This window comes from Callionymus lyra, chromosome 17 (genome assembly GCF_982586985.1).
Source record: "Callionymus lyra chromosome 17, fCalLyr1.hap1.1, whole genome shotgun sequence".
Classification (NCBI taxonomy): domain Eukaryota; kingdom Metazoa; phylum Chordata; class Actinopteri; order Syngnathiformes; family Callionymidae; genus Callionymus; species Callionymus lyra.
The window spans coordinates 24,373,750-24,401,556 of NC_141834.1; the positions used below are offsets into that span (position 1 = coordinate 24,373,750).

General features: G+C 43.3%; 2 protein-coding genes and 1 long non-coding RNA gene across 5 annotated transcripts; 1 reads left to right on the forward strand and 2 right to left on the reverse strand.

Annotated features, from left to right (window-relative positions):
* Nucleotides 1-3,899: 3,899 nt before the first annotated feature.
* On the reverse strand, nt 3,900-10,766 carry mlf2 (myeloid leukemia factor 2). 2 transcript variants are annotated; one of them, XM_087779136.1, is made up of 8 exons: nt 10,534-10,766; nt 8,930-9,047; nt 8,838-8,873; nt 8,711-8,764; nt 8,522-8,650; nt 4,716-4,875; nt 4,312-4,519; nt 3,900-4,207 (listed from the first exon to the last, which is right to left on the reverse strand). In XM_087779136.1, exons 1-8 carry the CDS (start codon nt 10,575-10,577, stop codon nt 4,204-4,206), a joined length of 753 nt encoding a protein of 250 aa, XP_087635262.1. In that variant the 5' UTR covers nt 10,578-10,766; the 3' UTR covers nt 3,900-4,203. The 2 variants fall into 2 exon arrangements, with proteins under 2 accessions (XP_087635262.1, XP_087635261.1); XM_087779135.1 differs by having other exon boundaries at nt 4,307-4,519; nt 10,534-10,764.
* Nucleotides 10,767-10,917: 151 nt separating this feature from the next.
* LOC148063097 (uncharacterized) lies at nt 10,918-11,739 on the reverse strand. 2 transcript variants are annotated; one of them, XR_015709220.1, is made up of 2 exons: nt 11,112-11,739; nt 10,918-11,042 (listed from the first exon to the last, which is right to left on the reverse strand). It is a non-coding gene; the product is annotated as an uncharacterized LOC148063097 (long non-coding RNA). The 2 variants fall into 2 exon arrangements; XR_015709219.1 differs by having other exon boundaries at nt 11,108-11,739.
* Nucleotides 11,740-11,920: 181 nt separating this feature from the next.
* Nucleotides 11,921-26,937, forward strand: cdc42l (cell division cycle 42, like). Its single transcript, XM_087779137.1, has 5 exons — nt 11,921-12,038; nt 19,133-19,237; nt 22,196-22,378; nt 22,811-23,008; nt 25,627-26,937. Exons 2-5 carry the CDS (start codon nt 19,133-19,135, stop codon nt 25,714-25,716), a joined length of 576 nt encoding a protein of 191 aa, XP_087635263.1. The 5' UTR covers nt 11,921-12,038; the 3' UTR covers nt 25,717-26,937.
* The last annotated feature ends 870 nt before the right edge of the window (nt 26,938-27,807 follow it).

Consider the following 27,807-nt stretch of genomic DNA (forward strand, 5'->3'; position numbering starts at 1 on the left):
GAGAAGAACAGGAGGTGAAGGAGAAGAACAGGAGGAGGTGAAGGAGGAGAACAGGAGGAGGTGAAGGAGGAGAACAGGAGGAGAGCAGGAAGAGGTGAAAGAGGAGAACAGTAGGAGGTGAAGGAGAGCAGGAGTAGAGCAGGAGGAGGTGAAGGAGAACAGGAGGAGGTGAAGGAGGAGAAGAGGAGTAGAGCAGGAGGAGGTGAAGGAGGAGAACAGGAGGAGGACCGAAGTAGAGCAGGAGGTGAAGGAGGAGAACAGGAGTAGAGCAGGAGGAGGTGAAGGAGGAGAGCGGGAGGAGGTGAAGGAGGAGAACAGAAGTAGAGCAGGAGGTGAAGGAGGAGAACAGAAGTAGAGCAGGAGGTGAAGGAGGAGAGCAGGAGTACAGCAGGAGGAGGTGAAGGAGGAGAGCGGGAGGAGGTGCAGGAGGAGGTTTCATTGGCTGCTCCGTCTGTCACGCGAGGAAGAAGCTTCAGGTCCTTCAACACTTCAGTGTCAGGACAAGGTCATGACAGATGTTTCATTTGACCTTTGACCTTCATCGACTCACACGTTATTAACAAACATTTGTTTATAAAAAAAAAAGAATTTTACAAATTTGCAGGATTATGAGAAACAGGAATGGATGAGGATGGATGAGAGGACGGATGAGAGGATGGATGAGAGGATGGATGATGACGGATGAGAAGATGGATGAGGACGGATGAGAGGATGGATGAGGACGGATGAGAAGATGGATGAGGACAGATGAGAGGATGGATGAAGACGGATGAGAGGATGGATGAGGACGGATGAGAAGATGGATGAGGACGGATGAGAGGATGGATGAGAGGATGGATGAGGATGGATGAGAAGATGGATGAGGACGGATGAGAGGATGGATGAAGACGGATGAGAGGATGGATGAGGACGGATGAGAAGATGGATGAAGACGGATGAGAGGATGGATGAGGACGGATGAGAGGATGGATGAAGACGGATGAGAAGATGGATGAAGACGGATGAGAGGATGGATGAAGACGGCTGAGAGGATGGATGAGGACGGATGAGAGGATGGATGAAGACGGATGAGAGGATGGATGAAGTTGGATGAGAGGATGGATGAAGTTGGATGAGAGGATGGATGAGGACGGAGGAGAGGATGCATGAAGACGGATGAGAGGATGGATGAGGACGGATGAAAGGATGGATGAAGACAGATGAGAGGATGGATGAGGATGGATGAGGACGGATGAGAGGATGGATGAAGACGGATGAGAGGATGGATGAAGTTGGATGAGAGGATGGATGAAGTTGGATGAGAGGATGGATGAGGACGGATGAGAGGATGGATGAAGTTGGATGAGAGGATGGATGAGGACGGATGAGAGGATGGATGAAGACGGATGAGAGGATGGATGAAGACGGATGAGAGGATGGATGAAGTTGGATGAGAGGATGGATGAAGTTGGATGAGAGGATGGATGAGGACGGATGAGAGGATGGATGAAGTTGGATGAGAGGATGGATGAGGACGGATGAGAGGATGGATGAAGACGGATGAGAGGATGGATGAGAGGATGGATGAGGACGGATGAGAGGATGGATGAAGTTGGATGAGAGGATTGATGAAGTTGGATGAGAGGATGGATGAGGACGGATGAGAGGATGGATGAAGACGGATGAGAGGATGGATGAGGACGGATGAGAGGATGGATGAAGTTGGATGAGAGGATGGATGAAGTTGGATGAGAGGATGGATGAAGACGGATGAGAGGATGGATGAGAGGATGGATGAGAGGATGGATGAAGTTGGATGAGAGGATGGATGAGGACGGATGAGAGGATGGATGAATTTGGATGAGAGGATGGATGAGGACGGATGAGAGGACGGATGAGAGGATGGATGAAGTTGGATGAGAGGATGGATGAAGACGGATGAGAGGATGGATGAAGTTGGATGAGAGGATGGATGAGGACGGATGAGAGGATGGATGAAGTTGGATGAGAGGATGGATGAGGACGGATGAGAGGATGGATGAAGTTGGATGAGAGGATGGATGAAGTTGGATGAGACGATGGATGAGGACGGATGAGAGGATGGATGAAGTTGGATGAGAGGATGGATGAAGTTGGATGAGAGGATGGATGAGGACGGATGAGAGGATGGATGAAGACGGATGAGAGGATGGATGAGGACGGCTGAGAAGATGGATGAGGACGGATGAGAGGATGGATGAAGTTGGATGAGAGGATGGATGAGGACGGATGAGAGGATGGATGAGGACGGATGAGAGGATGGATGAAGTTGGATGAGAGGACAGATGAGAGGACAGATGAAGTTGGATGAGAGGACAGATGAAGTTGGATGAGAGGACGGATGAGAGGATGGATGAAGTTGGATGAGAGAACGGATGAGGACGGATGAGAGGATGGATGAAGTTGGATGAGAGGACAGATGAAGTTGGATGAGAGGACGGATGAGAGGATGGATGAAGTTGGATGAGAGGATGGATGAGGACGGATGAGAGGATGGATGAAGTTGGATGAGAGGACAGATGAAGACGGATGAGAGGACAGATGAAGTTGGATGAGAGGACGGATGAGAGGATGGATGAAGTTGGATGAGAGGACGGATGAGAGGATGGATGAAGTTGGATGAGAGGACGGATGAGAGGATGGATGAAGTTGGATGAGAGGACGGATGAAGTTGGATGAGAGGACGGATGAGAGGACAGATAAAGTTGGATGAGAGGACGGATGAGAGGATGGATGAAGTTGGATGAGAGGATGGATGAGGACGGATGAGAGGATGGATGAGGACGGATGAGAGGATGGATGAAGTTGGATGAGAGGATGGATGAAGTTGGATGAGAGGACAGATGAAGTTGGATGAGAGGATGGATGAAGTTGGATGAGAGGACAGATGAAGTTGGATGAGAGGATGGATGAGGACGGATGAGAGGATGGATGAAGTTGGATGAGAGGATGGATGAAGTTGGATGAGAGGATGGATGAAGTTGGATGAGAGGATGGATGAAGTTGGATGAGAGGATGGATGAAGTTGGATGAGAGGACAGATGAAGATGGATGAGAGGACAGACGAAGTTGGATGAGAGGATGGATGAAGTTGGATGAGAGGACAGATGAAGATGGATGAGAGGATGGATGAGGACGGATGAGAGGATGGATGAAGTTGGATGAGAGGATGGATGAAGACGGATGAGAGGATGGATGAAGTTGGATGAGAGGATGGATGAAGTTGGATGAGAGGATGGATGAAGTTGGATGAGAGGATGGATGAAGACGGATGAGAGGATGGATGAAGTTGGATGAGAGGATGGATGAAGACGGATGAGAGGATGGATGAAGTTGGATGAGAGGATGGATGAAGTTGGATGAGAGGATGGATGAGGACGGATGAGAGGACAGATGAAGTTGGATGAGAGGATGGATGAAGTTGGATGAGAGGACAGATGAAGTTGGATGAGAGGATGGATGAAGTTGGATGAGAGGATGGATGAGGACGGATGAGAGGACAGATGAAGTTGGATGAGAGGATGGATGAAGTTGGATGAGAGGACAGATGAAGTTGGATGAGAGGATGGATGAAGTTGGATGAGAGGATGGATGAAGTTGGATGAGAGGATGGATGAAGTTGGATGAGAGGATGGATGAGGAGAAAAAACAAAGAACATGTTTCAGTATCGACTGAAATAAAAGTCAAGTTCTTTGTGTTTCAAACTAAGATTTATATACAAATATATATATATTTAAAAACACTTGTTAACCTTTCATATTATTATTAACTATTATTAACTATTATTAACTATTATTAACTATTATTAAGTGAAAATAATCTTTACCTTCTCCACGTCTCCAAGTCTTCTGGCTCAGCTCACGTCAATCACGACCAAATGTTTGTAACAATGTTGAATGAACTTTATTTAATTAGTATCGTTAACAGTTTACACACAACAGACTGTACAGCAGGTTCACACTCGGTGCAGGTGTCTAGAGTGAGTCGTTAGTGTGTGTGTGTGTGTGTGTGTGTGTGTGAGTGTTTGTGTGCGTGTGTGTGGAGTGTGTGTTCGTGTGTGTGTGTGTGTGTATGTGTGTGTGTCGGGGTACAGTCCATATCAAACATTAATGACAGACGATGATGGACGTCCATCTTCACAGCATCGGGGTGAAGGAGGTGAAGAGGTTCCACCTGTCCGTCAATCACCTGTCGAGAGAGTCACACATGAGCAAACCGGGCTTTGAACCAGCAGCCGCTAGCAACGTAGCATTGCTTCCCCTTCCTTGTAAAGTGGTTCAGTCGCACCTCACCAGTCGTAGCGCGGGCGGGGCTGAGGTTGGCGGTGTCTGGGCGACTCGTGTCGGGGGCCTGGAGGCGGAGTGTAGCTGGGGGCGGCAGGAAGTGCCAGCTGCTGACCCCCCGCACGCCGCTCTCGCCCGTATTCCAGCGCGCGAGCGTTTGGCGGCGCAAACCTTCCCGTCTGAGTCCGCCACTCCTCGTCGAAGGCGTCGGCTTCACCTGCAGAGACCGAGACCAGGATTGAGACCAAGACCAGGACTGAGACCCAGACCAGGACTGAGACCAGGACCGAGACCCAGACCAGGACCGAGACCCAGACCAGGACCGAGACCCAGACCAGGACCGAGACCCAGACCAGGACCGAGACCCAGACCAGGACCGAGACCCAGACCAGACGCTCCGGACCACGACTCACTCTCGTCAAGGTTGATGAAGTCCTGGCGTTCCTCTCGGTCTCCTGTGCGACGGTTCCTTGAACGCTCCATGATGTGAGCTCGCTCGCCGATGTGGTGGCCGATGGCGAGACGCTCCAGGCCGCTCTCACTGTCGCGCTCAGACTGTCGCGTCTCACGGATCTGAGAAGGAAACAGACGTCAGGACACGGCGCACACCGGAAGCACGTCAGCGCTAGCATGTTAGCGTGTTAGCATGTTAACCTGTTAGCATGTCAGCGTGTTAGTTTGTTAGCATGTCTGCTTGTTAGTTTGTAAGCATGTTAACCTGTTAACCTGTTAGCATGTTGACGTGTTAGTGTGTTGACGTGTTAGTGTGTCAGCATGTTAGTTTGTTAGCGTGTTAACCTGTTAGCATGTTAACCCGTTAGTGTGTTGACGTGTTAGTGTGTTGACGTGTTAGTGTGTTGACGTGTTAGTGTGTCAGCATGTTAGTTTGTTAGCGTGTTAACCTGTTAGCATGTTAACCCGTTAGTGTGTTGACGTGTTAGTGTGTTGACGTGTTAGTGTGTTGACGTGTTAGTGTGTTGACGTGTTAGTGTGTCAGCATGTTAGTTTGTTAGCATGTTAACCTGTTAGCATGTTAACCTGTTATCCTGTTAACCTGTTAGCATGTTAACCCGTTAGTATGTTGACGTGTTAGTGTGTTGACCTGTTGTTAGCATGTTAGTTGTCAGCATGTTAACGTGTTAGCATGTCTGCTTGTTAGTTTGTAAGCATGTTAACCTGTTAGCATGTTAACCTGTTATCTTGTTAACCTGTTATCCTGTTATCATGTTGACGTGTTAGTGTGTTGACGTGTTAGTGTGTCAGCACGTTAGTTTATTGTGTGACTGTAACTGCACAACGACAGACGTGTGTGACTGTAACTACACAACGACATATGTGTGTGACTGTAACCGCACAAAGATAGACGTATGTCAGTAACTACACAACGACAGACGCGTGTGACTGTAACTACACAACGACAGACGTGTGTCAGTTACTACACAACGACAGACGCGTGTGACTGTAACTACACAACGACAGACGCGTGTGACTGTAACCGCACAACGACAGACGCGTGTGACTGTAACTACACAACGACAGACGCGTGTGACTGTAACCGCACAACGACAGACGCGTGTGACTGTAACCGCACAACGACAGACGCGTGTGACTGTAACTACACAACGACAGACGCGTGTGACTGTAACCGCACAACGACAGACGCGTGTGACTGTAACTACAAAACGACAGACGTGTGTGACTGTAACTACACAACGACAGACGCTTGTGTAACCGCACAACGACAGACGCGTGTGACTGTAACTACACAACGACAGACGTGTGTGACTGTAACCGCACAACGACAGACACGTGTGACTGTAACTATACAACGACAGACGTGTGTGACTGTAACTAAACAACGACAGACGCGTGTGACTGTAACTAAACAACGACAGACGCGTGTGACTGTAACTAAACAACGACAGACGCGTGTGACTGTAACTACACAACGACAGACGTGTGTGACTGTAATCGCACAACGACAGACAAGTGTGACTGTAACTATACAACGACAGACGCGTGTGACTGTAACTACACAACGACAGACGCGTGTGACTGTAACTACACAACGACAGACACGTGTGACTGTAATTATACAACGACAGACGCTTGTGTAACCGCACAACGACAGACGCGTGTGACTGTAACTACACAACGACAGACGCTTGTGACTGTAACTACACAACGACAGACGCGTGTGACTGTAACCGCACAACGACAGACGCGTGTGACTGTAACTACACAACGACAGACGCGTGTGACTGTAACTATACAACAACAGACGCTTGTGTAACCGCACAACGACAGACGCGTGTGACTGTAACTACACAACGACAGACGCGTGTGACTGTAACTACACAACGACAGACGCGTGTGACTGTAACCGCACAACGACAGACGCGTGTGACTGTAACTACACACCGACAGACGCGTGTGACTGTAACCGCACAACGACAGACGCGTGTGACTGTAACTACACAACGACAGACGTGTGTCAGTAACTACACAACGACAGACGCGTGTGACTGTAACTACACAACGACAGACGCTTGTGTAACCGCACAACGACAGACGCGTGTGACTGTAACTACACAACGACAGACGCTTGTGTAACTACACAGCGACAGACGCGTGTGACTGTAACTACAAAACGACAGACGTGTGTGACTGTAACTACACAACGACAGACGCTTGTGTAACCGCACAACGACAGACGCGTGTGACTGTAACTACACAAGGACAGACGCTTGTGTAACTACACAGCGACAGACGCGTGTGACTGTAACTACACAGCGACAGACGTGTGTGACTGTAACTACACAACGACAGACGCTTGTGTAACCGCACAACGACAGACGCGTGTGACTGTAACTACACAACGACAGAAGCTTGTGTAACTACACAGCGACAGACGCGTGTGACTGTAACTACACAGCGACAGACGTGTGTGACTGTAACTACACAACGACAGACGCTTGTGTAACCGCACAACGACAGACGCGTGTGACTGTAACTACACAACGACAGACACGTGTGACTGTAACTACACAGCGACAGACGCGTGTGACTGTAACTACACAGCGACAGACGTGTGTGACTGTAACTAAACAACGACAGACGCGTGTGACTGTAACTAAACAACGACAGACGCGTGTGACTAACTACACAACGACAGACACGTGTGACTGTAATTATACAACGACAGACGCTTGTGTAACCGCACAACGACAGACGCGTGTGACTGTAACTACACAACGACAGACGCTTGTGACTGTAACTACACAACGACAGACGCGTGTGACTGTAACCGCACAACGACAGACGCGTGTGACTGTAACTACACAACGACAGACGCGTGTGACTGTAACTATACAACAACAGACGCTTGTGTAACCGCACAACGACAGACGCGTGTGACTGTAACTACACAACGACAGACGCGTGTGACTGTAACTACACAACGACAGACGCGTGTGACTGTAACCGCACAACGACAGACGCGTGTGACTGTAACTACACACCGACAGACGCGTGTGACTGTAACCGCACAACGACAGACGCGTGTGACTGTAACTACACAACGACAGACGTGTGTCAGTAACTACACAACGACAGACGCGTGTGACTGTAACTACACAACGACAGACGCTTGTGTAACCGCACAACGACAGACGCGTGTGACTGTAACTACACAACGACAGACGCTTGTGTAACTACACAGCGACAGACGCGTGTGACTGTAACTACAAAACGACAGACGTGTGTGACTGTAACTACACAACGACAGACGCTTGTGTAACCGCACAACGACAGACGCGTGTGACTGTAACTACACAAGGACAGACGCTTGTGTAACTACACAGCGACAGACGCGTGTGACTGTAACTACACAGCGACAGACGTGTGTGACTGTAACTACACAACGACAGACGCTTGTGTAACCGCACAACGACAGACGCGTGTGACTGTAACTACACAACGACAGAAGCTTGTGTAACTACACAGCGACAGACGCGTGTGACTGTAACTACACAGCGACAGACGTGTGTGACTGTAACTACACAACGACAGACGCTTGTGTAACCGCACAACGACAGACGCGTGTGACTGTAACTACACAACGACAGACACGTGTGACTGTAACTACACAGCGACAGACGCGTGTGACTGTAACTACACAGCGACAGACGTGTGTGACTGTAACTACACAACGACTCACCCCTCCTGGTCCGTGTCTGGTGGAGCTGGTCTGCTGGTAGACTTTGGGAGCTCCTGAGTCGATGGAGGAGTAGGAGATGACGGTGGAGGACGAGAAGGTCTGACAGTTGGGAGATCCAGACATCCTCTCCTGGAAGGATGAGGTCAAAGGTCAGAAGTCAGGGTGAGTCAGGTCACGCGAGTCACTCACCATGTTGCCCATCATCTCGCCCATCATGCCGAACATGTCCATGAAGCCTCCGCCCTGCAAGGGAACAGACATGAGGACCAGCACCAGCACCGGGACCAGCACCGGGACCAGCGGGTCTAGAACTCACCATCCCCATCATGCCGAACGGCGCCAGAGCTCCGACCTGGAGGAGCGACATCAGAGTGAACCAGGGTCAGTGTCACGAGGTCTCAGACTCACCTGTCGACGCGGCGCTCGCGGCGCCTGCACCTGCATCTGCGGCGCCAGAGCGAACGGGTCCATGGTGAACGGTCCGAACATGCTCCTCATCTGCTGCCGGTGAGCCGCGAACGGATCCCTGGGAGTAGAAGGAAGGACGTCATTGTTGAAGTGACGTCTGTTGTTGACGCAGCAGCTCCATGTTTACATGTTTACATGCGTGTTTCCAGGGACACACACGTGTGAGTGTTAACACACATATGAAAACCAAGTGTGTGAACACGTGGAGTCGTCGCGAGGTTCAACATAATCTAGGATTAGAGTCTGAGATTATCACAGCGTCACTTCAGTTGTTGACATCGTCACCAACACACAACACAACAAAAACATAACACACAAACGACACACCACACAAACTACAGACAAACAATACACCACACAAACGACCCCTAAACTACACACAAATGACACCTAAACTACAGACAAATGACACCTAAACTACAGACAAATGACACCTAAACTACAGACAAATGACACCTAAACTACACACAAACGACACCTAAACTACACACAAATGACACCTAAACTACACACAAATGACACATAAACTACAGACAAACAATACACCACACAAACGACCCCTAAACTACACACAAATGACACCTAAACTACAGACAAACGACACCTAAACTACAGACAAACAACACACCACACAAACGACACCTAAACTACAGACAAACGACAGACAAACACTACACCACACAAACGACCCCTAAACTAAACACAAACGACACCTAAACTACAGACAAACGACACCTAAACTACACACAAATGACAACTAAACTACAGACAAACGACACCTAAACTACAGACAAACAACACCTAAACTACACACAAATGACAACTAAACTAAACTACAGACAAACAACACCTAAACTACACACAAATGACAACTAAACTACACACAAATGACAACTAAACTACAGACAAACAACACCTAAACTACACACAAATGACAACTAAACTACAGACAAACGACACCTAAACTAAACTACACACAAACAACACACCACACATCGTTATTTAAACTTTCATGAGCAACTTTGAAATAAATTCACTTGAGTTGAACTTTGTTGATGATTTATCTTGAAGTATTTCATGACCTTTACACGACTGTAGTGTAAACACTGGATGATGATGAAGATGAAGATGATAATCAAGAGTGTGAAGATGATTAAGATGATTAAGATGAAGATGGTGATGAAGATGATGAAGATGATAATCAAGAGTGTGAAGATGATTAAGATGATGAAGATGAAGATGATGATGGTGATGATGAAGATGATAATCAAGTGTGAAGATGATTAAGATGAAGATGATGATGGTGATGGTGATGATGAAGATGATAATTAAGAGTGTGAAGATGATTAAGATGATGAAGATGATGAAGATGATGAAGATGAAGATGACAGCAGCCTGGTGTGAGCAGGACTACGGAAGCCGCGGGAGGTCAGCCGCTCTGAAGGTATGTAGCAGGTCTGTGGTTCCAACATGGAGGACTCGAGGCCTCACGGTCTGAACCTGCAGCTCTGGTCCCGGTGGGTCACGTGACCACAGCTACTCACATCATGTACGGATCTTCTTCCACGTCGTTGATGAAGCGGAACATGGCGTCCGTGAGCGAGAGCAGCGAGGGACACACTCGGCGCTGCCCGAGGATGGCACGCGAAGCTCGGACTCCAACTAGCGACCTGTGACGTCCTCGCCGCGCGGAAGGAAGACGTCGCTGGTTCGGCTCGGACTCAAACCTCTGACCTCACGACGCGGACATCCACAAACCTGCGGACATGGAAACGGAAGTCAGGCTCCTGACAAAGGAACCGAAGCCACCGCCAAGCTCGCGCGTGAACACTCGCGTTTCCGCTTCCGCTTTAGCCGCGATGTCAAAATAAGAGTTTGAACGCAAAAGCTAAAAACTAATACTTGAATCATTCACGCATCACAGGAAAGACACTCATTCATCAACATATTTAATGCAAATGTGTCAAATACTGGACATCTTTGATATCAAAACAAAAGTATTTGGGCTCGTTGGAGGGTCAGACGTGAAGGCGGTGAAGAAGAGGGTGCAGGCCTGGTGGACATGAGAGTGACACGTCAAAGTGAGTTGGTTTGTGACGAGAACCAACAGATACTCACTGACATGTTCATTCATCCTTCTCAGTCAACCCTGGATCCTCGTGGCTGCGTTCCAACCCCACGAACCACATCATCCCGTTCAACACCTTCACCACGTCCGTGACCAGCTGCGCGACCTTGGCCACGCTGGAGCAGGTCTGGTAGAAGAAGCTGTCGGACACCAGCTCCCAGACCTGCTTGAAGTTGGAGGTGACGGCGTGATAGACGAACAACACCACGATGCTCACGCCGGACTTGAGCTTCAGCAGAGGAAACATCTGAACCGAGGTCAACCGAGGTCACCACAGGAGGTCAACAGCAGCAGCCACGGCCTACATGCTTGAACACTTTAGAAAAGTAAAACTTATATCACACTCCAGCACCTTCTGACACCACCACGGCTTCCATGTGTGAGGACCGGTGACCTTGATGTTGAGACCTGCTTTGATGAGGTCACAGGTCGCTCACGAGGAGATTGTTCAATGAATCAAGTTTAAAACGTTGAAACATTGTTCCTTCTCTTTGGACTGCATTACAAAATAATCAAATACTAGGATTTGTAGTAATACTTATTGTTGTTGATCCAATTAGAATGATATACAAGGAATATTCATCAATCAATCTGCTTCTGCTCGGAGGTCCAGGTCAACAACATCTACTGTCTTAAAAGTGGTGGTAACTTCTGTTTTATTTATTTATTTTTTATTTCACGAGCTTCACACACTCGAACTCTCTCTAAGTTAACAATAATAACCAGAGCGACGAGAACTGGTTGTTTAAATATCATTTATTGACGTTTATTGTTTAAAAAAAGATAGTACTTCCAGTTGCCACCAACAGAGGTCGCTGTTCACGTGTCACATCCAGACTGTCTCAGTCATACGCATGCGCAAGCAGAAACTCGACCCTCAAACCCGGATGTAACCAACGCCTAACCTGCTCCAGAAGAACGGTGAGTAAAGTTAGCGAAACTCGTCCAAACCAGTGTTTGTCCTTGTTTTAACTCACACACACACCTGGGCTCGCGCTGCTCACCTGCGCAGGTGTTTACGGGCAACACTCGAGGCTGTTCGTCATGTTTACGAAGTTCTTTGAAAGTTTCTCTGCAACTCATTGAATTCTGTCAACAACAACTTGTCGATAAAGTTTGTTTTCCTGCGCGTCACGTGTTCAGTGTTTTCTTCTTCGTGTGTTAATGTGAACGTGTTGTTAACACTTGTGACGTCATCGTGTCGTCAAACCATCAAACTTTCATCGAGTTTCTTCTGTGATGACGTTTGACGTCTGTGCGCGTATCCTGTGCGGAAGTGACGTCAGCGTGTGTTTAACGTGTTCTTCTTTCATGTTGTGACAAGTTTGTACATGAACTTCATATTTGTTCAGTGACATGTACTTTAGTAATATTTGTAAGTTAGTAATATTTGTAAGTTAGTAATATTTGTACTTTAAGTTAGTAATATTTGTAAGTTAGTAATATTTGTAAGTTAGTAATATTTGTACTTTAAGTTAGTAATATTTGTAAGTTAGTAATATTTGTACGTTAGTAAGTGATATTTGTAAGTAAGTAATTTTTGTAAGTTAGTAATATTTGTAAGTTAGTTATATTTGTAAGTTATTAATATTTGTAAGTTAGTTATATTTGTAAGTTAGTAATATTTGTAAGTTAGCAAGTAATATTTGTAAGTTAGTAATATTTGTAAGTAAGTAAGTAATATTTGTAAGTTAGTTATATTTGTAAGTTAGTAATATTTGTAAGTTAGTTATATTTGTAAGTTATTAATATTTGTAAGTTAGCAAGTAATATTTGTAAGTTAGTAATATTTGTAAGTTAGTAAGTAATATTTGTAAGTAAGTAATATTTGTAAGTTAGTAATATTTGTAAGTAAGTAAGTAATATTTGTAAGTAAATAAGTAATATTTGTAATTTAGTAAGTAATATTTGTAAGCAAGTAAGTCATATTTGTAAGTTAGTAATATTTGTAAGTAAGTAATAATTGTAAGTTAGTAATATTTGTAAGTAAGTAAGTAATATTTGTAAGTTAGTAAGTAATATTTGTAAGTTAGTAAATAATATTTGTAAGTTAGTAAGTAATATTTGTAAGTTAGTAATATTTGTAAGTAATTTTTGTAAGTTAGTAATATTTGTAAGTAATTTTTGTAAGTTAGTAATATTTTTAGGTAAGTTAGTAATATTTTTAGGTAAGTAAGTAATATTTGTAAGTTAGTAAGTAATATTTGTAAGTTAGTAATATTTGTAAGTAAGTAAGTAATATTTGTTATTTAGTAAGTCATATTTGTAAGTTAGTAATATTTGTAAGTAAGTAATAATTGTAAGTTAGTAATATTTGTAAGTAAGTAATATTTGTAAGTTAGTAATATTTGTTAGTTAGTAAGTAATATTTGTAAGTTAGTAAGTAATATTTGTAAGTTAGTAATATTACTAACTTAAAGTTAGTAATATTTGTAAGTTAGTAATATTTGTACGTTAGTAAGTGATATTTGTAAGTAAGTAATTTTTGTAAGTTAGTAATATTTGTAAGTAAGTAAGTAATATTTGTAAGTTAGTAATATTTGTAAGTTAGCAAGTAATATTTGTAAGTTAGTAAGTAATATTTGTAAGTAAGTAATATTTGTACGTTAGTAATATTTGTAAGTAATTTTTGTAAGTTAGTAATATTTGTAAGTTAGTAATATTTGTAGGTAAGTAAGTAATAATGGTAAGTTAGTAATATTTGTAAGTAAGTAAGAAATAATGGTAAGTTAGTAAGTGATATTTGTAAGTTAGTAATATTTGTAAGTTAGTAAGTTATATTTGTAAGTAAGTAATTTTTGTAAGTTAGTAATATTTGTAAGTAAGTAAGTAATATTTGTAAGTAAGTAAGTCATATTTGTAAGTTAGTAATATTTGTAAGTTAGTAAGTTATATTTGTAAGTAAGTAATTTTTGTAAGTTAGTAATATTTGTAAGTAAGTAAGTAATATTTGTAAGTAAGTAAGTCATATTTGTAAGTTAGTAAGTCATATTTGTAAGTTAGTAAGTAATATTTGTAAGTTAGTAATATTTGTAAGTCATTTTTGTATGTTAGTAATATTTGTAAGTTAGTAATATTTGTAGGTAAGTAAGTAATAATGGTAAGTTAGTAATATTTGTAAGTTAGTAATATTTGTAAGTTAGCAAGTAATATTTGTAAGTTAGTAATATGTGTAAGTTAGTAAGTAATATTTGTAAGTTAGTAATATTTGTAAGTCATTTTTGTAAGTTAGTAATATTTGTAAGTTAGTAATATTTGTAGGTAAGTAAGTAATATTTGTAAGTTAGTAAGTAATATTTGTAAGTTAGTAATATTTGTAAGTAAGTAATATTTGTAAGTAAGTAAATAATATTTGTAATTTAGTAAGTTATATTTGTAAGCAAGTAAGTCATATTTGTAAGTTAGTAATATTTGTAAGTAAGTAAGTAATAAATGTAAGTTAGTAATATTTGTAAGTAAGTAATATTTGTAAGTTAGTAATATTTGTAAGTTAGTAATATTTTTACGTTAGTAATATTTGTAAGTTAGTAATATTTGTAAGTTAGCAAGTGATATTTGTAAGTTAGTAATATTTTTAAGTTAGTAATATTTGTAAGTAAGTAATATTTGTAAGTTAGTAATATTTGTAAGTTGGTACTATTTGTAAGTTAGCAAGTAATATTTGTAAGTTAGTAATATTTGTATGTTGGTAAGTAATATTTGTAAGTAAGTAATATTTGTAAGTTAGTAATATTTGTAAGTAATTTTTGTAAGTTAGTAATATTTGTAAGTTAGTAATATTTGTAGGTAAGTAAGTAATATTTGTAAGTTAGTAAGTAATATTTGTAAGTTGGTAATATTTGTAAGTAAGTAAGTAATATTTGTAAGTAAGTGAGTAATATTTGTAATTTAGTAAGTAATATTTTCAAGTAAGTAAGTCATATTTGTAAGTTAGTAATATTTGTAAGTTAGTAAGTAATATTTGTAAGTAGGTAATAATTGTAAGTTAGTAATATTTGTAAGTAAGTAAGTAATAAATGTAAGTTAGTAATATTTGTAAGTAAGTAATATTTGTAAGTTAGTAATATTTGTAAGTTAGTAATATTTTTAAGTTAGTAATTTTTTTAAGTTAGCAAGTAATATTCGTAAGTTAGCAAGTAATATTCGTAAGTTAGTAAGTAATATTTGTAAGTTAGTTAGTAATATTTGTAAGTTAGTTAGTAATATTTGTAAGTAAGTAAGTAATATTTGTAAGTAAGTGAGTAATATTTGTAAGTAAGTAATTAATATTTGAAAGTTAGTAATATATGTAAGTTAGTAATATTTGTATGTTAGTAAGTGGTATTTGTAAGTTAGTAAGAGATATTTGTAAGTTAGTAATATTTGTAAGTTAGTTAGTAATATTTTTAAGTTAGTAATATTTGTATGTTGGTAAGTAATATTTGTAAGTAAGTAATATTTGTAAGTTAGTAATATTTGTAAGTAATTTTTGTAAGTTAGTAATATTTGTAAGTTAGTAATATTTGTAGGTAAGTAAGTAATATTTGTAAGTTAGTAAGTAATATTTGTAAGTTGGTAATATTTGTAAGTAAGTAAGTAATATTTGTAAGTAAGTGAGTAATATTTGTAATTTAGTAAGTAATATTTTCAAGTAAGTAAGTCATATTTGTAAGTTAGTAATATTTGTAAGTTAGTAAGTAATATTTGTAAGTAGGTAATAATTGTAAGTTAGTAATATTTGTAAGTAAGTAAGTAATAAATGTAAGTTAGTAATATTTGTAAGTAAGTAATATTTGTAAGTTAGTAATATTTGTAAGTTAGTAATATTTTTAAGTTAGTAATTTTTTTAAGTTAGCAAGTAATATTCGTAAGTTAGCAAGTAATATTCGTAAGTTAGTAAGTAATATTTGTAAGTTAGTTAGTAATATTTGTAAGTTAGTTAGTAATATTTGTAAGTAAGTAAGTAATATTTGTAAGTAAGTAATATTTGTAAGTAAGTAATTAATATTTGAAAGTTAGTAATATATGTAAGTTAGTAATATTTGTATGTTAGTAAGTGGTATTTGTAAGTTAGTAAGAGATATTTGTAAGTTAGTAATATTTGTAAGTTAGTTAGTAATATTTTTAAGTAAGTAATATTTGTAAGCAAGTTATATTTCTAAGTAAGTAATATTTGTAAGTTAGCAAGTAATATTTGTAAGTTAGTAATATTTGTAAGTTAGTAATATTTGTAAGTTAGTAAGTGATATTTGTAAGTTAGTAATATTTGTAAGTTAGTAATATTTGTAAGTTAGTAAGTGATATTTGTAAGTTAGTAATATTTGTAAGTATTATTTGTAAGTAAGTAAGTAAGTAAGTAATATTTGTAAGTAAGTAATATTTGTAAGTTAGTAATATTTTTAAGTTAGTAATATTTGTACGTTTGGAATATTTGTAAGTTAGTAATATTTGTACGTTAGGAATATTTGTAAGTTTGTAATATTTGTAAGTTAGTAATATTTGTACGTTAGTAATATTTGTAAGTAAGTAATATTTGTAAGTAAGTAATATTTGTAAGTCAAGTTAGTAATATTTGTACGTTAGTAATATTTGTAAGTAAGTAATATTTGTAAGTAAGTTAGTTATATTTGTAAGTAAGTAATATTTGTAAGTAAGTAATATTTGTAAGTAAGTAATATTTGTAAGTAAGTAAGTAATATTTGTAAGTTAGTAATATGTGTAAGTTAGTAATATTTGTAAGTAAGTAATATTTTTAAGTTAGTTAGGAATATTTTTAAGTAAGTAATATTTGTAAGTAAGTAATATTTGTAAGTTAGTAATATTTGTAAGTTAGTAAGTAATATTTGTAAGTAAGTAATATTTGTAAGTATATGAGAGAATTTGAACATGTTAAAGTATTTGGAAGTTTTTAAAAGTATTTCAACGTGTTTAGAAGTATTTGAAAGTATTTGAAGATGTGGAAAAGTATCTGAAGGTGTGGAAAAGTATTTGAAGGTGTGGAAAAGTATTTGAGAGTGTTGTTCTGCAACACCAGACTCAAGTACTGGACAATACTACACATATATACTTGTTACTACACTATCACAACACCAGAGTCAAGTACTGGACAATACTACAAATATATCCTTGTTACTTCACTAACACAACACCAGAGTCAAGTACTGGACAATACTACACATATTTTCTTGTTACTACACTATCACAACACCAGAGTCAAGTACTGGACAATACTACAAATATATCCTTGTTACTACACTATCACAACACCAGAGTCAAGTACTGGACAATACTACACATATATACTTGTTACTACACTATCACAACACCAGAGTCAAGTACTGGACAATACTACACATATATACTTGTTACCACACTATCACAACACCAGAGTCAAGTACTGGACAATACTACACATATATACTTGCTACTACACTATCACAACACCAGAGTCAAGTACTGGACAATACTACACATATATACTTGTTACCACACTATCACAACACCAGAGTCAAGTACTGGACAATACTACACATATATACTTGTTACCACACTATCACAACACCAGAGTCAAGTACTGGACAATACTACACATATATACTTGTTACTACACTATCACAACACCAGAGTCAAGTACTGGACAATAATACACATATTTTCTTGTTACTACACTATCACAACACCAGAGTCAAGTACTGGACAATACTACACATATATACTTGTTACTACACTATCACAACACCAGAGTCAAGTACTGGACAATACTACACATATATCCTTGTTACTACACTATCACAACACCAGAGTCAAGTACTGGACAATACTACACATGTATACTTGTTACTACACTATCACAACACCAGAGTCAAGTACTGGACAATACTACACATATATACTTGTTACCACACTATCACAACACCAGAGTCAAGTACTGGACAATACTACACATATATCCTTGTTACTACACTATCACAACACCAGAGTCAAGTACTGGACAAAACTACACATATATACTTGTTACTACACTATCACAACACCAGAGTCAAGTACTGGACAATACTACACATATATACTTGTTACCACACTATCACAACACCAGAGTCAAGTACTGGACAATACTACACATATATACTTGTTACCACACTATCACAACACCAGAGTCAAGTACTGGACAATACTACACATATATACTTGTTACTACACTATCACAACACCAGAGTCAAGTACTGGACAATACTACACATATTTTCTTGTTACTACACTATCACAACACCAGAGTCAAGTACTGGACAATACTACACATATATACTTGTTACTACACTATCACAACACCAGAGTCAAGTACTGGACAATACTACACATATATCCTTGTTACTACACTATCACAACACCAGAGTCAAGTACTGGACAATACTACACATATATACTTGTTACTACACTATCACAACACCAGAGTCAAGTACTGGACAATACTACACATATATACTTGTTACTACACTATCACAACACCAGAGTCAAGTACTGGACAATACTACACATATATCCTTGTTACTACACTATCACAACACCAGAGTCAAGTACTGGACAATACTACACATATATCCTTGTTACTACACTATCACAACACCAGAGTCAAGTACTGGACAATACTACACATATATACTTGTTACTACACTATCACAACACCAGAGTCAAGTACTGGACAATACTACACATATATACTTGTTACCACACTATCACAACACCAGAGTCAAGTACTGGACAATACTACACATATATCCTTGTTACTACACTATCACAACACCAGACTCAAGTACTGGACAATACTACACATATATACTTGTTACTACACTATCACAACACCAGAGTCAAGTACTGGACAATACTACACATATATACTTGTTACTACACTATCACAACACCAAAGTCAAGTACTGGACAATACTACACATATATTGTTGTGTTGACAGATGCAGACGATCAAGTGTGTGTTTGATGAGTCTCACTTGTGTATCACTGATGTGTTGTTGTGTTGACAGATGCAGACGATCAAGTGTGTGGTGGTCGGGGACGGCGCTGTAGGAAAGACCTGCTTGTTGATCTCATACACCACCAACAAGTTCCCATCAGAATACGTGCCCACGGTACCTTCATCTCTTCATGTGTAGAAGTGAACCAGCAACCTTCTGTGTGGAGTCTGTTCTTTCTGTGTACTCTGGTTTCCTCTCACACTATAAAACATGATTGAGAGTGTGTGTGTGTGTGTGTGTGTGTGTGTGTGTGTGTGTGTGTGTGTGTGTGTGTGTGTGTGTGTGTGTGTGTGTGTGTGTGTGTGTGTGTGTGTGTGTGTGTGTGTGTGTGTGTGTGTGTGTGTGTGTCTCTCTGTGTGTCCTTTGACAAATTGGTGATGTATTCTGGTGTTGATTGACGAGTGTGCGGGTGTTGATGACTGACGAGTGTGCGGTGTTGATGACTGACGAGTGTACGGGTGTTGATGACTGACGGGTGTGCGGGTGTTGATGACTGACGAGTGTGCGGTGTTGATGACTGACGAGTGTGCGGGTGTTGATGACTGACGAGTGTTCGGGTGTTGATGACTGACGGGTGTGCGGTGTTGATGACTGACGAGTGTGAGGTGTTGATGACTGACGGGTGTGCGGGTGTTGATGACTGACGAGTGTGCGGGTGTTGATGACTGACGAGTGTGCGGTGTTGATGACTGACGAGTGTGCGGGTGTTGATGACTGACGAGTGTTCGGGTGTTGATGACTGACGGGTGTGCGGTGTTGATGACTGACGAGTGTGAGGTGTTGATGACTGACGGGTGTGCGGGTGTTGATGACTGACGAGTGTGCGGGTGTTGATGACTGACGAGTGTGCGGTGTTGATGACTGACGAGTGTGCGGGTGTTGATGACTGACGAGTGTGCGGGTGTTGATGACTGACGAGTGTTCGGGTGTTGATGACTGACGGGTGTGCGGTGTTGATGACTGACGAGTGTGAGGTGTTGATGACTGACAGGTGTGCGAGTGTTGATGACTGACGGGTGTGTATTGTTGATGACTGACGAGTGTGAGGTGTTGATGACTGACAGGTGTGCGGCGTTGATGACTGACGGGTGTGCGGTGTTGATGACTGACGAGTGTGAGGTGTTGATGACTGACAGGTGTGCGGGTGTTGATGACTGACGGGTGTGTGGTGTTGATGACTGACGAGTGTGCGGGTGTTGATGACTGACGGGTGTGCGATGTTGATGACTGACGGGTGTGCGGTGTTGATGACTGAAGGTTGTGCGGTGTTGATGACTAACGGGTGTGCGGTGTTGATGACTGACCGGTGTTGATGACTGACGAGTGTGCGGGTGTTGATGACTGACGGGTGTGCGGTGTTGATGACTGACGGGTGTGCGGTGTTGATGACTGACGATTGTGCGGTGTTGATGACTGACGAGTGTGCGGGTGTTGATGACTGACGGGTGTGCGGTGTTGATGACTGACAAGTGTGCGGGTGTTGATGACTGACAAGTGTGCGGGTGTTGATGACTGACGGGTGTGCGGTGTTGATGACTGACGGGTCTGCGGTGTTGATGACTGACAAGTGTGCGGGTGTTGATGACTGACGGGTGTGCGGTGTTGATGACTGACAAGTGTGCGGGTGTTGATGACTGACGGGTGTGCGGTGTTGATGACTGACGGGTGTGCGGTGTTGATGACTGACAAGTGTGCGGGTGTTGATGACTGACGGGTGTGCGGTGTTGATGACTGACGGGTGTGCGGTGTTGATGACTGACGGGTGTGCGGTGTTGATGACTGACAGGTGTGCGGGTGTTGATGACTGACGGGTGTGCGGTGTTGATGACTGACGAGTGTGCGGTGTTGATGACTGACGAGTGTGCGGTGTTGATGACTGACGAGTGTGCGGGTGTTGATGACTGACAGGTGTGCGGGTGTTGATGACTGACGAGTGTGCGGGTGTTGATGACTGACGAGTGTGCGGGTGTTGATGACTGACGAGTGTGCGGTGTTGATGACTGACGAGTGTGCGGGTGTTGATGACTGACGAGTGTGCGGGTGTTGATGACTGACGAGTGTGCGGGTGTTGATGACTGACAGGTGTGCGGTGTTGATGACTGACAGGTGTGCGGTGTTGATGACTGACGGGTGTGCGGTGTTGATGACTGACGAGTGTGCGGGTGTTGATGACTGACGAGTGTGCGGGTGTTGATGACTGACGAGTGTGCGGTGTTGATGACTGACGAGTGTGCGGTGTTGATGACTGACGAGTGTGCGGGTGTTGATGACTGACGAGTGTGCGGGTGTTGATGACTGACGAGTGTGCGGGTGTTGATGACTGACGAGTGTGCGGGTGTTGATGACTGACAGGTGTGCGGTGTTGATGACTGACGAGTGTGCGGTGTTGATGACTGACAAGTGTGCGGGTGTTGATGACTGACGGGTGTGCGGTGTTGATGACTGACGGGTGTGCGGTGTTGATGACTGACGGGTGTGCGGTGTTGATGACTGACAGGTGTGCGGTGTTGATGACTGACAGGTGTGCGGTGTTTATGACTGACAGGTGTGCGGTGTTGATGACTGACGGGTGTGCGGTGTTGATGACTGACGGGTGTGCGGTGTTGATGACTGACAGGTGTGCGGTGTTGATGACTGACAGGTGTGCGGTGTTTATGACTGACAGGTGTGCGGTGTTGATGACTGACAGGTGTGCGGTGTTTATGACTGACAGGTGTGCGGTGTTTATGACTGACAGGTGTGCGGTGTTGATGACTGACGGGTGTGCGGGTGTTGATGACTGACGGGTGTGCGGGTGTTGATGACTGACGAGTGTGCGGGTGTTGATGACTGACGGGTGTGTGGTGTTGATGACTGACGGGTGTGCGGTGTTGATGACTGACAGGTGTGCGGTGTTGATGACTGACGAGTGTGCGGTGTTGATGACTGACAAGTGTGCGGGTGTTGATGACTGACGGGTGTGCGGTGTTGATGACTGACGGGTGTGCGGTGTTGATGACTGACGGGTGTGCGGTGTTGATGACTGACAGGTGTGTGGTGTTGATGACTGACAGGTGCAACCTTCTGTCAAAGGTGTTCGACAACTATGCCGTGACGGTGATGATTGGAGGAGAGCCCTACACACTCGGCCTCTTCGACACAGCAGGTCAGGAGGATTACGACCGGCTGCGTCCTCTGAGCTACCCTCAGACCGACGTCTTCCTGGTGTGTTTCTCTGTGGTGTCGCCGTCGTCCTACGAGAACGTGAAAGAAAAGGTAGGACCCCCAGTATGAGTGTGCAGTGGTCAGTACCAGGACCTCAGAGATAGTCTGAGTTCCATCCAAATATTGAACTTTGTTTTATTTAAATGTTTGAAGCATTTCATTCTAATTTTGAATCATTCCTGTAGTGAAGGTTTCTATAGTTAAATCTAGTTATATTTTAATTCCAATAATTGAACAAGATTGAATTGGTCGTCAATATAAACGAGTGTCTTGTCTTCTAGTGACACATTTGTTTTGATATTATTTTATTATTATTATTTTATCCTTTTTATACTTAATCTTTATATTATTATTATTATATTATATTTTATTATTATATCATTATTATACTTTATGTTTATATTATTATATTATATTTGATTATTATTTGGTTACATTATTATATCATTATTATACTTTATGTTTATATAATATGCTCCCCAGTGGGTCCCTGAGATCTCCCATCACTGCCCCAACGCTCCCTTCCTGCTGGTGGGCACTCAGGTGGATCTGCGCGAGGACAACACCACGCTAGAGAAACTGGCCAAGAACAAACAGCGCCCCCAGAGTCAGGAGAGTGGAGAGAAGCTGGGGCGAGAACTCAGAGCCGTCAAGTATGTGGAGTGTTCTGCCCTCACCCAGGTGAGAACACACCTGTGTCTGTAGACACCTGCTACACACCTGTGTCTCTGTAGACACCTGCTACACACCTGTGTGTCTGTAGACACCTGCTACACACCTGTGTCTCTGTAGACACCTGCTACACACCTGCTACACACCTGTGTCTCTGTAGACACCTGCTACACACCTGTGTCTGTAGACACCTGCTACACACCTGTGTCTCTGTAGACACCTGCTACACACCTGCTACACACCTGTGTCTCTGTAGACACCTGCTACACACCTGTGTGTCTGTAGACACCTGCTACACACCTGTGTCTGTAGACACCTGCTACACACCTGTGTCTCTGTAGACACCTGCTACACACCTGTGTCTGTAGACACCTGCTACACACCTGTGTCTGTAGACACCTGCTACACACCTGTGTCTGTAGACACCTGCTACACACCTGCTACACACCTGTGTCTCTGTAGACACCTGCTACACACCTGTGTCTGTAGACACCTGCTACACACCTGTGTCTGTAGACACCTGCTACACACCTGTGTCTCTGTAGACACCTGCTACACACCTGTGTCTGTAGACACCTGCTACACACCTGTGTCTGTAGACACCTGCTACACACCTGTGTCTGTAGACACCTGCTACACACCTGCTACACACCTGTGTCTGTAGACACCTGCTACACACCTGTGTCTGTAGACACCTGCTACACACCTGTGTCTGTAGACACCTGCTACACACCTGTGTCTCTGTAGACACCTGCTACACACCTGTGTCTGTAGACACCTGCTACACACCTGTGTCTGTAGACACCTGCTACACACCTGCTACACACCTGTGTCTGTAGACACCTGCTACACACCTGTGTCTCTGTAGACACCTGCTACACACCTGTGTCTGTAGACACCTGCTACACACCTGTGTCTGTAGACACCTGCTACACACCTGCTACACACCTGTGTCTGTAGACACCTGCTACACACCTGTGTCTGTAGACACCTGCTACACACCTGTGTCTGTAGACACCTGCTACACACCTGTGTCTGTAGACACCTGCTACACACCTGCTACACACCTGTGTCTCTGTAGACACCTGCTACACACCTGTGTCTCTGTAGACACCTGCTACACACCTGTGTCTGTAGACACCTGCTACACACCTGTGTCTGTAGACACCTGCTACACACCTGCTACACACCTGTGTCTCTGTAGACACCTGCTACACACCTGTGTCTGTAGACACCTGCTACACACCTGTGTCTCTGTAGACACCTGCTACACACCTGTGTCTGTAGACACCTGCTACACACCTGTGTCTGTAGACACCTGCTACACACCTGTGTCTCTGTAGACACCTGCTACACACCTGTGTCTGTAGACACCTGCTACACACCTGCTACACACCTGTGTCTCTGTAGACACCTGCTACACACCTGTGTCTGTAGACACCTGCTACACACCTGTGTCTGTAGACACCTGCTACACACCTGTGTCTCTGTAGACACCTGCTACACACCTGTGTCTCTGTAGACACCTGCTACACACCTGTGTCTCTGTAGACACCTGCTACACACCTGTGTCTGTAGACACCTGCTACACACCTGTGTCTGTAGACACCTGCTACACACCTGTGTCTCTGTAGACACCTGCTACACACCTGTGTCTGTAGACACCTGCTACACACCTGTGTCTCTGTAGACACCTGCTACACACCTGTGTCTCTGTAGACACCTGCTACACACCTGTGTCTGTAGACACCTGCTACACACCTGTGTCTCTGTAGACACCTGCTACACACCTGTGTCTCTGTAGACACCTGCTACACACCTGTGTCTGTAGACACCTGCTACACACCTGTGTCTCTGTAGACACCTGCTACACACCTGTGTCTCTGTAGACACCTGCTACACACCTGTGTCTGTAGACACCTGCTACACACCTGTGTCTCTGTAGACACCTGCTACACACCTGTGTCTGTAGACACCTGCTACACACCTGTGTCTGTAGACACCTGCTACACACCTGTGTGTCTGTAGACACCTGCTACACACCTGTGTCTGTAGACACCTGCTACACACCTGTGTGTCTGTAGACACCTGCTACACACCTGTGTCTGTAGACACCTGCTACACACCTGTGTCTGTAGACACCTGCTACACACCTGTGTCTGTAGACACCTGCTACACACCTGTGTCTGTAGACACCTGCTACACACCTGTGTCTCTGTAGACACCTGCTACACACCTGTGTCTGTAGACACCTGCTACACACCTGTGTCTGTAGACACCTGCTACACACCTGTGTCTCTGTAGACACCTGCTACACACCTGTGTCTGTAGACACCTGCTACACACCTGCTACACACCTGCTACACACCTGCTACACACCTGCTACACACCTGCTACACACCTGATACACACCTGCTACACACCTGCTACACACATTTGTGTCTGTAGACACCTGCTACACACCTGTGTCTGTAGACACCTGCTACACACCTGCTACACACATTTGTGTCTGTAGACACCTGCTACACACCTGCTACACACCTGCTACACACCTGCTACACACCTGCTACACACCTGCTACACACCTGATACACACCCTCCTCTCATGTGCCTCCTCTCATCCTCAGCGGGGTCTAAAGAACGTGTTTGACGAGGCGATCCTGGCGGCGCTGGAGCCTCCAGAGACCAAGTCCAAGAGGAAGTGTGCGCTGCTATAAGTGTGCGCTGCTAAAAGTGTGCGCTGCTAAAAGTGTGCGCTGCTCTAAGCGTGTGTTGTCGTCTCAGGCCACTTTAAAGTAGAACCAAAAAACAGAGCAAACTAAAAGGGGAGGAGCCTGGAGACAGTGATGGTGGCTTGAATGAGGGAACAAATCTGAGCGACTGCTCTCAAAGCTTTTTGCAGTGTTTCTGGTGGGGCCGGCCCCCCCGCCCTGACCCCGACCTGACCCCCCGCCCTGACCCCCCGACCTCGGACATTATCCTTCACTCCAGGAAACATGTGGTACTTCTCCTCACCTGTGGATGAAAGATGAGATTCTTCAACAAAAGTCTTCTTCGCTGCTGCATCATCGCCAAGTTGTTGTTTCAGGGAAGTGTTTGAAGTCTTCCTCCTCCTCTTCCTCCTCCTCTTCCTCCTCCTCTTCATCCTCCTCTTCCTCCTCCTCTTCATCCTCCTCTACATCCTCCTCTTCATCCTCCTCTACATCCTCCTCTTTATCCTCCTCTTCATCCTCCTCTTTATCCTCCTCCTCCTCTTCATCCTCCTCTTCATCCTCCTCTTTATCCTCCTCCTCCTCTTCCTCCTCCTCTTCCTCCTCTTCATCCTCCTCTTCATCCTCCTCTTCATCCTCCTCCTCCTCTTTATCCTCCTCTTCATCCTACTCCTCCTCTTTATCCTCCTCCTCTTCATCCTCCTCTTTATCCTCCTCCTCCTCTTCATCCTCCTCTTCCTCCTCCCTCCTCTTCATCCTCCCTCCTCTTCCTCCTCCTCTTCATCCTACTCCTCCTCTTTATCCTCCTCCTCCTCTTCATCCTCCTCTTCCTCCTCCCTCCTCTTCATCCTCCTCTTCTTCCTCCTCCTCTTCATCCTCCTCTTCCTCCTCCCTCATCTTCCTCCTCCTCCTCTTCCTCCTCCTCCTCCTCCTCCTCCTCTTTCTCCTCCTCTTCCTCTTCCTCCTCATCCTCCTCTTTATCCTCCTCCTCCTCTTCCTCCTCCTCCTCCTCCTCCTCCTCTTCCTCCTCCTCTTCCTTGGTTTAAGGTGTTTTCTTATCAGTTCTTGACTTTGAAACTTGAGTCTTATTTTCTTTTTCCTGCAGATGATTTGAAATGTTTATTTTATTGATAGAAAAACCACTTGATCAGTTGATGATATTTTGCTGAGAGAACATTTTAAAACTGTGGGAGTTTGTAATAAAACGTTTAACTTTAAAATCAACAATGTTCTAGTTGAAACTACACTGACACACAAGAGAACTACACACACTGACACACAAGAGAACTACACACACTGACACACAAGAGAACTACACAACACTGACACACAAGAGAACTACACAACACTGACACACAAGAGAACTACACACACTGACACACAAGAGAACTACACAACACTGACACACAAGAGAACTACACACACTGACACACAAGAGAACTACACACACTGACACACAAGAGAACTACACACACTGACACACAAGAGAACTACACAACACTGACACACAAGAGAACTACACACACTGACACACAAGAGCACTACACAACACTGACACACAAGAGAACTACACACACTGACACACAAGAGAACTACACAACACTGACACACAAGAGAACTACACAACACTGACACACAAGAGAACTACACACACTGACACACAAGAGAACTACACACACTGACACACAAGAGAACTACACAACACTGACACACAAGAGAACTACACACACTGACACACAAGAGAACTACACAACACTGACACACAAGAGAACTGCACAACACTGACACACAAGAGAACTACACACACTGACACACAAGAGAACTACACAACACCGACACACAAGAGAACTACACAACACTGACACACAAGAGAACTACACACACTGACACACAAGAGAACTACACACACTGACACACAACACTGACACACAAGAGAACTACACACACTGACACACAAGAGAACTACACACACTGACACACAAGAGAACTACACACACTGACACACAAGAGAACTACACAACACTGACACACAAGAGAACTACACACACTGACACACAAGAGAACTACACAACACTGACACACAAGAGAACTGCACAA